This window comes from Cryptomeria japonica, chromosome 5 (assembly GCF_030272615.1).
Source record: "Cryptomeria japonica chromosome 5, Sugi_1.0, whole genome shotgun sequence".
NCBI classification, from domain to species: Eukaryota; Viridiplantae; Streptophyta; class Pinopsida; order Cupressales; family Cupressaceae; genus Cryptomeria; species Cryptomeria japonica.
This window is the reverse complement of record NC_081409.1, coordinates 23,353,798-23,366,191: the sequence shown is the minus strand read 5'-3', so window position 1 is coordinate 23,366,191 and position 12,394 is coordinate 23,353,798. Positions and strand designations below refer to the sequence as shown.

Sequence of the window (12,394 nt, the reverse complement as noted above, 5' to 3'; positions counted from 1 at the left end):
ATTATATTTTAAAATCTAGATTTAAAAGAAACTTCTATTTTTTCATACAAATCATTTAATATTCTAAAATAAGACTAAATTCTAATAAATATTAATCATATGAAATTAATTAATCTATATTAAAGATAAATATTTTTTAAATTTGACCACTATTGACCCACTAGATTTTTGTGTGAACTTTTAATTAATAAAAAATTAGTAAATTGTTTTCTATCTATTAGATAACAATATACCAAGTTTTTAGTAAACTTTTGATTAATAAAATGCAATGAATAGACACCTTCCTCTAATATCACCCAAATAACACTGCAAAAGAGGAAAGGGTTCATTTATCATATCTTTTTAACCCAGAGATAAGAAGGAATATATTTTTAAATGAAACTAAGTCTCCATTTGCGTCTCATGAATCTTGGTTTTTAATGAAAATTGGTCTTCTTGAGATGCCGTACCGTGTGTCTTTATCTTATATCTAATCTTGCTTTTGTATGAGCCGCTGTTTACTGCTGTTATGTTGTTGCTGTCTTTCGGTAGCATTTATCATCTGGTTCTTGATTGTTATTGCATTTTTTATTCATTGTGCTTAGTTTTGTATCAATATAAATATAATAATAATAACAACAATGTATAACATACATTCATATAATGCAGATGTGCTGGTTACAAAAGTCAAGGAACTTTCCTTGTACTCAAATGGAGATATATTGATTATATATATATATATATTGAAGCTGAACGTATAGCATTTTAGTCGTGCTAATCTACCCTATACTTGCTATCCTAATTCTTAATTTCTTAATAAATGCAACGGACGATTCTGTCATCTTATGATTTATGAATAAATTTATCTACATTTTGGTTGACACTATTGGACAGAAATTTCATGCAAATAGGGGGCGAGACCTTGGAGAGAGCTAAAATGGCAGATGGAACAATCCAGATACCTTCACCGCAGATTAACCCAGATGCCACAACCGGCACAAAAATATCTGCTTTCTTGAAGTTCAATTTATGCCATGCAAAGACAATGGCAGTCCCCAAGCACATGTCAATGGCGAAATAGGGTCCCACGTAGAATGGAATCGCCATGGCCATGGGCAGAGGAATATATTGCCCGATTCTCTCGCCTACTAGATCTCGAATGCCATTCACCAAGATTGCGAAAGCAAAGGCACCGTAACAAATATCTACACAATTACCAGGAAGAGCAGAGAATCCTTCAACACCCAGAATGGCCATGTTTCTGTAAATAATAGCAAAGGGCGCTTTATATTGGGTTGCGGGATTTCCCACATCAAAGGCCTGGAAAAAGAGCCAAAATGTCAGCGGCGCTATTATGCAACCCATTGCATTGCCAATTAATTGGCTCACAAACATTGATCTTGGTGAAGAAAGAGTGAGATGCCCAGTCTTGAAATCGTGCATCAAATCGGCTGCTGTTTGGACTAGAGATTTCACGGTTCCGCATAAAGCCAGGCTTACAAGAACGCCTCCATGATCTTCCCCCGCCCACGCTGCAAATACGAACAAGGCAACTTTTCCATAATTGTATGCTAAATTCTGATCTGTTAGCCCTGTTCCGTATGCATTGCAGAAGGCCAGGACAGGGGCAAACATATAGGAGACCATTACATAGTACCACTTCATGTGATTGAACATCTTTGGGAGCACCGCTACAGATATAGCAGCCAGGGCTACATATCCCGATGCAGCTATCCAAAGAGGAATTGTGTCGTTCACGAATATCTCGTTTTGCCTTTGCTCCTCCTTGCTTGGTGAACTGCCATCAATCTCAACGTCTCCTGCAATTGGGTAAGTTGCTTTTAGATTTGATTGTGCACAAAACAAACAATCAGATCGTGGAAATCTGATAAAATTAAGAGACAATTAATCGGTCCCAGTTTCAAATTCAATGAAAAATATTAGGATGGCAATGAAATGCTCTAGGAAAATCTCACCATTCCGAGACTTCATCATCTTCTTCAAATCGATGTAGAAGTTGCTCATGGTGATCCACATTATTTTCACAAAATTGTAGAGACCGTCTCCTAAAATTAGGGCGACGCACACGAACACCTGGAAAGTGAAAAAAAAATGGGTTGGATGAAAAAAAAGTGGCTTTGAGAAAATATCTAACCTCGGGACCCACAAAAAATCTAGTAAGAGGGCTGAGTGTTCGTGTCCAATTATTGCAATATTAAATGACATTCATGGTCATTAGTGCAATCGTGTGCACCTGAAAGCTTGTGGAGAGAGACTGTGAAATTTGAATTACCTTGTAGCCATTAAGGCCCTTTATGCTGCTTTCTGGAAGGTTTTTGGGATACCAGTCTCCTTCACGTTTGCTGATCAAGGGCCACATAATACCCCACGACAGAATCCCTCCTAACAGCATTGAGATGTTTACCACATGAGGGCAAATCATCCCTGCTCCAACATACGTAAGGCTGCAGTCGAAGTAAAACCTGACATATACACCAGCCATCGTTAAACAAACTTCTAGATGAATATTTCAATAAGTTGCAGGAAAATTATTGTCATGACCGGAGAAATCACCTCTGTTGCTGAGCTCGCAGACCAAGGATCGGAAAATTCTGGAAGCCGCAACCGTCTCCACTGGTGAAAAACCATTTGAAGAATCCCCAGAGAAAGCTAAAACTAAAATATTTCCCAAAGCATCGAACTTGCTTTCTGCAATGAAAAATAAATTCCGCAGTTTGAAATCGGTACGTGGTTTTCAACAACCAAAAATTTATAAATGATATCAGATTTCTGATTTAGATTATGTAATATGTTTTTATCAATGTTGTTACATAATCTAAACCAAAAATCTAACATATCAAACAATTATTTAGCTGACAGTGGCGTATACCTCGCCAATTTATCTTTCTGAGTTGTGTGGAAGCCGTTGATGAGCACAGCTGTTGCTGTACCGCTTGGATAAGTTAGCTTGTAATCGACGATCAGCACCTGTAAACATACTCACCCTCATCCATAAGTAGTTTAATCAAAGTTTGCAATCAATTTTATTACTGCAATTTGTCAAAATTCAGTAGACAGAAGATTTAACGTGGAAGCATGATGTGTTACCTTTCGGAGGGGCACCAACACTAGAATGCCAACAAAAGTAACCAAAAATAGAAATCCAGTCATCCACCCAATTCCAGGTTGTTTCACGGTGTCCGGAGTATTACCGGCTGTGTTAACTCCTGCTTGTTCATATGTTTTTGTGCCCATTCCCAACAAATAGGACCCAAATCCTCCTGATCACCACAATGGATAAATCAACTATCAGATATTAGACCAAGTAGCATTAAAAAACCACCATAAATAATAACAGACCAGAAAGACTTGAAAATAAATTTTTAGACAGTTTTTGTGTCGTGTGATTGATGGTTGTCGTTCGACATAGTTTGACAAAGCTTATCTTGTAAATCAGTTTTTTAAAGAGAGTTTCAAATCCTTTCAAAACACTACTTTATCCTCTAATAAAAAACATAAACATATGTATATGAGAAAATTGATCGTGTAACGTACCACCATAAGCAATGGAATAGCAAGCCACAACGCAAGTCTGGATGACCGTATTCTCTTGTCTGGTGAAAGGAGTTTGTAAGAAGCCAGCCTTGTCCAAAAGTTTTGTCCACGTCTTCATAAGCACGAATCCCAAGAGCCCCGCAGAAACATTCATTGATGGAGCAAGTCCAGTAGTGAGATTCAGATTCATAACTATAACACTGAAAAGACTTCCAATCAACAAGCCTGCAACCATGCCACGGTAAGTTAACTGCTCCCTCCATGAAGGCACCTTTTCTTCGATATTCACATCCCTAATGCTAAACTCATCATTTTCACTCCACTCGGCTTTGTTTTCCTTTCTATTGATGTTATGATCGGGACATTCTACACTGGGTTTATCGACTTCGAATGAAGTATGGTCGTCATGAACGATCCTCTTCACAAGTCCCTCCTGCGTATCACCCATGTCAAAGCAGATTATAATAATAATAACACAACGAGATGGATCGTTACTCACTATAAATGATTGAGCAGGACTATTAAGAAAGCAAGGAAAGCCATGAGATTTTCAGAAGAGCTGTAGGAAAGTTGTAGATTTGAAGAGAAAGGGTTTTCTTTTATTGTAGATCATTGATCCATTGACGAAAACACGTGAAGACAAAGGGCACATTGAAGTTGTGGTGAAGTAGAAATCCTTATCCCTAGGTTGGCCCACTAATAATGCAATCAGAAACGATAAGAATGCATCAACCCAAGTCCACAAAATACGCTTACACTCCCTACAGTTCTCCATCGGGACTGTAACTTTTTCAGAGGTTAGCGCCTAGTGTCCACCGTCAAACAACTTGTAGCATTTGTTTTTTTGAGTAGACTCTGGAAACACATATTTCAATTCGTTTCTTATGGCGTTTGGCATGGATCATGGTCGGCAACAGTCCAGATTTACTTGGAGCATTTTCTTTTTCTTTCTCTTGTATATTCTTTGTCTATTATTAGTATTAGTATATGTGTTCTTTAATAAGAAAATTTATTTTTTCTTAACTTTTATTTATTTGTTATCATCAATCACGTATTAAAAAAACATTTCAAAATAAATTTTCTTATTTAAGAATATATATACTACAATAGAAAAAGAATATAAAATAAAACAAAGGTTACTAAATTTTCTTATTTAAGAATACATATACTATAATAGAAAAAGAATATAAAATAGAACAAAGGCTAGAAAAGATAAATAAAATCAATTAACCGTTAAAGTTAGGAGAGAGATACGTATGATTGACATTATTATCTAGAAAAATAAATAAAAAACAAAAATATGGTTAAGAAAGTTAAATAGAACCAATTAAGAGAGTTGGGTACCATCCACATTGTCATGAAAACAAATGAATAAAAATGAAATTATGATTTAAAAAGATAAATAAAATAAATTTACCATTAAAGTAAGAAGAGAGTTACATATTATTGACATTACCATGACAACAAATAAATAAATTTAAAAAATAAAAGTTAGAAGAGAGCTTACATATGATTGACATTACCATGAGAACAAATAAATAAAAAATATAAATATGAATAGAAAAGGTAAATAGAATCAATTAAGAGAGCTAGATATGAATGACATAAACAAATAAATAAAAACAAAAATGTAATAAAAAAGGTAAAGAGAATCACATAAGCATTAAAAGTTGGAAGAGAGCTATATCTGATTTAGATTATCAGAAAAATAAATGATATTGTATAATTTTTTGAGGTATGTAACGATATTTTTTAATGAATGAGTGTACATGTATATGTATATATGTGTGTATATATACATACATGCATAGATACATACATAGATACATACATACATACATACATACACATACACATACACATACACACACAGACATATAGTATTAATTTTTTCATATATGAGAATATCTAGATATTTTCTGGATTTAGAAATTGACAATTTGTGGCTTGTTTGTTGTTTTCTTTTATTATGTTTTACCATCTAAATTGAAAATAAATTGTATATACTTTTTTTATAAGAAATATATTGATTTTGATAAATTGCAAATATTTAATTAAATCACTTTTTTGAATATAATCCATCTCTTGTATATTCCTTTTTTATATTATTGATATATGTATTCTTTAGTAAGAAAATTTATTTGACATATTTTTCAAATAGTTACATATATCAATGGGCTCTTGGTATGTTGGTAAAGTTGAAAATTTCTTAATGAGCTCACCAAAAATGAATTTTGCCTCTACATCAAAAAGGGATGAGGTCAGGATCACTCCTTGGGTGAATTTGGTGAAATGAATATTCCCCCATCCTTGGCTCTTAGGCAAATAGCATCAACCTAAGGATCATGCTCTCGTAATAGGTAGCTAAATGTAATTTTGTGGATGAAAAATCCTCCATAATAAAAATAAAAAATAGTTGCATATGATTGACATTATCATAGAACAAATAAATAAAAATAAAATAAAGGTTAAAAATGGTAAATAGAACCAATCAACCATTAAATTGAGAAGAGAGATATGTATGATTGACATTATCATGAAATAAAAAAAACCAAAAATATGGTTAAAAGGGTTAAATAAAATCAATAAAGAGAGTTGGATATGATTCACATTATCATGAAAACAAACATGAATAAAAAAAAATTATAGTTATGAATGATTAAAGTGGGATAGGCTTGAACCTTTTACATAACTGCTATAAAACAACTAATTGGGGTGCATGAGGTACGTGCACCTAGCAAAAGACCAAACCAAAAACACACAAAAAACTAGAAGAGAACCACTACACAACTAGATAGGAAAAAACCAAATAACCAACCACCCACCACAGACACAAAGAAATGGTTACTGAGTGGGGGTATTATCAGCTTGACACTCATGGAAATACACTCAACTTTATCAACAAAGGAAAAACTTTTTATTGGTGCCTTTCTTGGAGGACATAGCAACTAAATCTGTAGCCTTAACTATGGAGGTGATTGGGTCTGATGCAGTTGTTGGAGACTCCAAATGTCACTTCCTCTTAGCCTTTCTCCTATCAATAAAATTATAGTTTAAAAAGATAAATAAAATAAATTAATCATTAAAGTTAGAAGATAGCTACATATGATTAACATTATCACATAAACAAATAAATAAAAATAAAAGTATTGTTAAAAAGGTAAATAGAGTCAATTAAGAGAGCTAGTTATGATTGACATAAACAGATAAATAAAAACTAAAATATGATTAGAAAAGGTAAAGAGAATCAATTAACCATTAAAGTTAGAAGAGAGTTAGAAGAGTATCTATTAAATAAAATCAATTAGTGAAGTTAGAAGAGACTTAGAAGAGTGTCTATTTTTTCATATATGATAAATATTTAAATAATAAAATATTGATAATGTTTAGAAATTAATCAATCCAATAATTTTGCATGGAAAAATAATCTTTTTATTTACAAATAAAAGATCTTCGTTTTATTTTACATCTATATAAAAAATTTAAAACTCCCTAACATAATATAATTGTAGATAATTTTAGGTGTAAGATCTATTTATTTAAGATTCCACATATATTTGTATAACAAGAATACCATTCACTTGCATCTACCATATAAACCAAACCTATAATATAAAAGTACAAATAACTTTGAAAACCATGAACATATAGTATATACAAATAAATTCTAAAATTTCATGTTCAAATTTCAATAATCATAAATCATGATAACCACCAACCCTCGAACAAAATATAATTTCATATCCCAACTCTACTAAATTTAAGAGTGGTAGATAGTATCATGCAAATATATATTATCAAATCTATGCTTAAACAATACTATCTACAAATATCAGTATTTTATTAGTTAAATATTCATTAATCATAAATGAAATAGCTTTCTTATACAATTATATGGTGAGTGTAGATAATATTTGATAGTATTTATATTGTTTGAATATTTCGAAGTTGAAAAAAAAAAGACTTCTAGAAGGAAACGTGAGACATGAACGATTCCAAACCATGAGATAAAAATTGATCATATTTATCATATTTTAAATTTAAATATTTTATTTATATTTTCATAAATATTTTTTTTTTTTATATTTGTTTATTTATCATATTTTAAATTTAAATATTTTATTTATATTTTCATAAATATTTTTTAGTAAACTTTTAATAGTTTTTTATATTTATTTTTTAATATATTTTCTTTATTTTTTAATGTATTTTATTTATATTTTTAAATGTATTATTATATTTAATTATATATATTAAATTTTAAATTATATTACATAATTCATAAATAAATGTATATTCTACATTTAATTACATAGTTCAAATGAAATACATGTCTACCTTAATCTTGTGAAGTGAACAATCTCTCTCTCTTTGTTCTCTCTTCAATTTTTTAACATTTTAAAATTTCAATCTCTCTTTATCTTTTTATTTCTCTCAACCCCTCACTCTCTCCCTCTCCCTCACTCTACCTCTTTCTCTTTCAACCCCTCTCTCCATCTCTCTCTATAGCTCTTTCACCCTCAATCCCCCCCACTCTGTCTCTCTCAACCTCACTCTCCCTCCTCTCCCTTCCCCTCTTTATTTGTTTTTCTCTCTCAACGCTCCCTCTCTCTCTCTCCAATTTTTTAAATTTTAAAAAAAAATTAACATTAATATAATATAAATAAAATGTATTAAAAAATTATTTAAAATATAATTTAAATTTATTAAATAATATTACATAAAATATATTAAAAATATAAATAAAGTGTGTTAAAAAAGAAAATATATTATATATATAATTCGATAAAAATATAATTAAAATTTATTAGTTAAAATATATATATAATATAACTAAAAATATATTAAAAAATTAAAAAACTTATTAGTAAAAAAAAATATAAAAAATATATTGAAAATTTAATTAAAAAATAAATTAAAAATGTAATTAATTTTTTTAAAGGGATCCTTACAAAAAAAATTTGCTTCCTTTCCCAGTCAAAGCCGGTGGTCTCGGTTTCCACGCACGACAGGCAGATGGTGGCTTATTTTCGAGGCACCGTATACGGAGTGGCAGAGGCACGGAAAGCACGGCTATCCAGGCGGTGCAAATTTTCCCCTGGATAGCCAGTGCCATTGGAAAATAGGTATTTGAAAAAGGGGCGAGGGTGATGATTAATAGGACATAAAGGTCCTAAGGGTGATGATTAATAGGACATAAAGGTCCTATAATAATAGGTCATATAATAATGATGGTAAAAAGGAAGAGACATTTCTATTGGCTGGTGGAAACGTCCTTACTATCCATTCATCGTCATCTCACCGTCACAACGCCAGCAGTCATCATGTACAGTTGTATAATGCACCGTACTTTGGATTTTAGGGTAACGTTAATTTTTATTTGCAACTCATTCACGTGAATGTTTTGACTATTGAGTTCGGATTCTCTTTTTATTTTAAATTTTTACGTGGGAAGCATACATTACAAATTTTTAGATTTAAGATTACCTCTACTTTAAAGTAATTCTTATATTCATGAGATGCTATTTTTATTCTAAAATAGGTTAATCTAATTATTTGTCATGTTTAGTAAACTTATTTTTACGGTAAAGAAATTATTTTAGCACTTCACATTTTTGGTGAACTTGAAATTCAATCCTCTCTTAATTTTTTTAAGGGTTTTCAACCACTTTCTTTTCTAATTTTTATATCTAATATATCTTATTGTTATATGTTTATTTTAATTTTTCTTATAAGATTCATCATCATATTTTATTGTTTTATTTTGATTAGTTTTAAGTCTATAGTGTTTAATATTTCTTTGCTCACTACCTTCCCACCCAAGTTGATTGTGCTTCATATTATTTATTGCATTATGGCTTGTGGTGAACATCTACCCTTGAATTTTTTATATACCTATTCTTATATCAAATATTTCTTTATGTATTTTCATTGATTGTAGCATCTTATCAGTTGATCTATAAAGACATGCTATCCTTCAAATTAGACTCCCTCAATTTTATTAAATTCCCACTTGATAATATTGATCACTTCAATGTGATAATTTTTTATTGTAAACACTTCATCTAAAAAACGATGAAAAACTATAAAATTTATATTAAATGATATAATTTCCACTTGATTATATTGACCAATTCAAAGTGATCATTTTTTACAGTGCAAATTGAATGGTGATTCACTATAGACCTTAAGATCGACATAACAGTTTAAAAAGAGCAAAATCACTATTTATTGGTTCTCATAAGCCTTGCATGGCTGATGGGATCAAAAGTATTTTAAAACAGTCTTGTATCCATTTGAATCTGAGTCAAAATACTTACAAATAATTAAAGAGTTATGGACTGATCAAATAATTATAGAGTTCTGAACTAATCAAATTGTGTTTTGGGAAAGATTGTTGTGTTGGAAACATTAAGGGGTAGTGATGGGTGGCCCATTCCCTTTGCACATGGCTTGACTCTCTTAGGCTAAAGACACAAATTTCACTGTTCATGCACATCTAATACTGATGGAGATTTTTATGAATTAGGTAGGGATAGTCGTTGACTGTTGACTACAGACTCAGACTATTGATTCGTCTAGCTTCTATCTTCTATCACAGACAGTGGCTCACAACTTAACTCTCCTCTGTAATTTTTCAGCTGGTTAAATGTACAGTTTGCTTCAGTAATGATTTATATGTTTGAGTATAAGCGCTGTCCTGTGTGCTGTAGCTTTTCTGTGGATTGTTACAGCTGGTTTCTGATTTTTGTTGATATTCTCTTCTGTATTTTTGTTCTATTGTCCCTCGGAACTGTTCATGTAAATTTATTATTCTACTTCTAATAAAAAAGTTCTCGTTTTCTTTTACAATGGTTAATCCACTTTAAGTACACCATGAATGTCATTCCTCCTCTTGGCTATCAAAACAATCTAGGTAATCCACCATGCTAAGATCTGTTCAATAGGATCTTAGTTAGCTGTTTTGATCTATTTTCCCATTTAAATTCACTATTTGTCTCTTACCTTGGTTTTCATTAATTATTGTGTAGAGTTTTTTACGTCAAAAATTCTTATGTAAAGACTTAATTTCTTATATGAATTCTATTGAAGGATAGTTGCACTCATTCAAACATATTACCCAATTTCTAGAAAGTCATCGAGAGTTCCTCCTTCAAGTAGTTCTTTTAGTCACCAAGCTTGCAACAATGAAATATAAGCAAATGACAAGATCCAAAACTACGTCATGTGCTAATATGAATCACTTCTGGATTAGGGTGTAAGATAGTCATAGAACTTTGATTGTGAAAAATAATACAATGAAGAAATTGGATAAGTAAAGTATGTTGAAGATGAAGCAATTTCTAAACTTGAGGGAAAATCTATTAACATTACTTGCAAAATCCTATAGAGAGAAGTGTATGTTTAAATGACAAACAAAATAGGTGCAACACATTATGAGGACAATAAAGAAGAACACATCTAACAATTTTAATAGAGTCATAGCTAAGTGAGAAGAAGAAACGACAATCAAGTTGCATACACGAAGATACATAGATTAAATTTCTCTAATGAGTGGAGTAGTGAGTCACGACAAAACTGGAACAGCAAATGAGTGTGTCTATTTATAAATATTATTTATCAAGCAAATCATTTATTGATTGGGGGAGATAATAAGTGATAATCTTCATGATCAAATGGCCAATCATGAGAAGAGTTAACAATTTTATATGATTTCAGTCCAAGTGTTATATACTATTGCAAGCATGAAGACATGATTTGGTCTCAAAACCAAGGGGACATTTGACAAAACAAAATAAATTTATGAGTATCATCCTTAATTAGTCTTTAAAGAAATAAATATAGACTCTAGGTTCACTATGTTGACAATAAGAGTTTTGAATGAGAAAATTGCTACAAGGATCTCTCAAAAATTTGTTGCCTTTGATATGAAAACTGTAAGTTATTTCATAAAATTCATCAAGTTCGTGTATATCAAAATTAGTGAATTTGATGGCACAATCCTTACAAAATTTCTCAATTTTTTAGTGACAATATAATTTTGGTTAGTCTTAAGACATATTGGTGAATTCAATAAGAAATACAAGAATATGAAGATAGATAGGAATCCATTCCTAATTGGTCTCTATTACTATATTTATAAATATTATAAACAAACCTTGATTTGAGTTCATATAAAAAGAGATAACCAGTTCTATTAAAATCATGCACCTTTGGATGCATTAGTAGCCCAAGAAGTGACAAAAACAACACCTTTATCATGGGAGGATCTCTTAGGTTCATAATTAAAATCTAGTCTTTCCAAGTCTTCTTCTATCCTCCTCCTTACATTATCTTATAAGATGTTTAATTTTCTTGCATTTCTAACATTTCATCTTGAACTTACCCCTGAGAGATTTGGATCTCCAATAAAATTTGGGTCTATACTTATCTTTCTTCTTGTCCTTCTTCTTTCCTTTTCCTTTTGATCTTCCATGAATTTATAGGGCCTCCTCAGATAACTCATTAATCTTTCTTTTGAAAGAATAGAATAAACCCCTTTGTCTATCTTCAACTTGGTAGTAGTGCTCCCAATTAATAACAAGGTGTTCCCACAAATCTTTAAAATAACACAACCAAGTCATAAATTAATCCTCCTCCATTTTAATTGGACCATGAAGTGTATCTAGGTAACTACCAAATTGAAGGAATTTAGGATGTTTGGCCACATACCCATCATCCTCCATCTTGATGGTATACAACTTATTTCTTAGGAAAACCTTATTCTACTAGAAACTACATAGTTACTAAAGGTTGAGGTTGTTTAAAGAGGACAAAATGTCCATAAGTATGCTGGACTAAAAGGAACCATAATAAATAT

At 31.1% G+C, this 12,394-nt stretch overlaps 1 protein-coding gene across 1 annotated transcript; it reads right to left on the bottom strand.

Annotated features, from left to right (window-relative positions):
• Window positions 1–609: 609 nt before the first annotated feature.
• LOC131078012 (metal-nicotianamine transporter YSL2) lies at window positions 610–4,130 on the bottom strand. The gene is made up of 7 exons (XM_058015639.2): window positions 3,535–4,130; window positions 3,088–3,260; window positions 2,870–2,967; window positions 2,554–2,688; window positions 2,273–2,462; window positions 1,956–2,073; window positions 610–1,799 (listed from the first exon to the last, which is right to left on the bottom strand). Exons 1-7 carry the CDS (start codon window positions 3,980–3,982, stop codon window positions 823–825), a joined length of 2,139 nt encoding a protein of 712 aa, XP_057871622.2. The 5' UTR covers window positions 3,983–4,130; the 3' UTR covers window positions 610–822.
• Window positions 4,131–12,394: the final 8,264 nt, after the last annotated feature.

Coding starts and splice junctions, on each gene's coding strand:
- LOC131078012 (XM_058015639.2), bottom strand. CDS start 3,982: ATGGGTGATACGCAGGAGGGACTTGTGAAGAGGATCGTTCATGACGAC. Junction 3,261..3,534: donor CTATTCCATTGCTTATGGTG/GTACGTTACACG, acceptor TGTGGTGATCAG/GAGGATTTGGGTCCTATTTG. Junction 2,074..2,272: donor AGGGCCTTAATGGCTACAAG/GTAATTCAAATT, acceptor TTCACTTTCCAG/GTGTTCGTGTGCGTCGCCCT.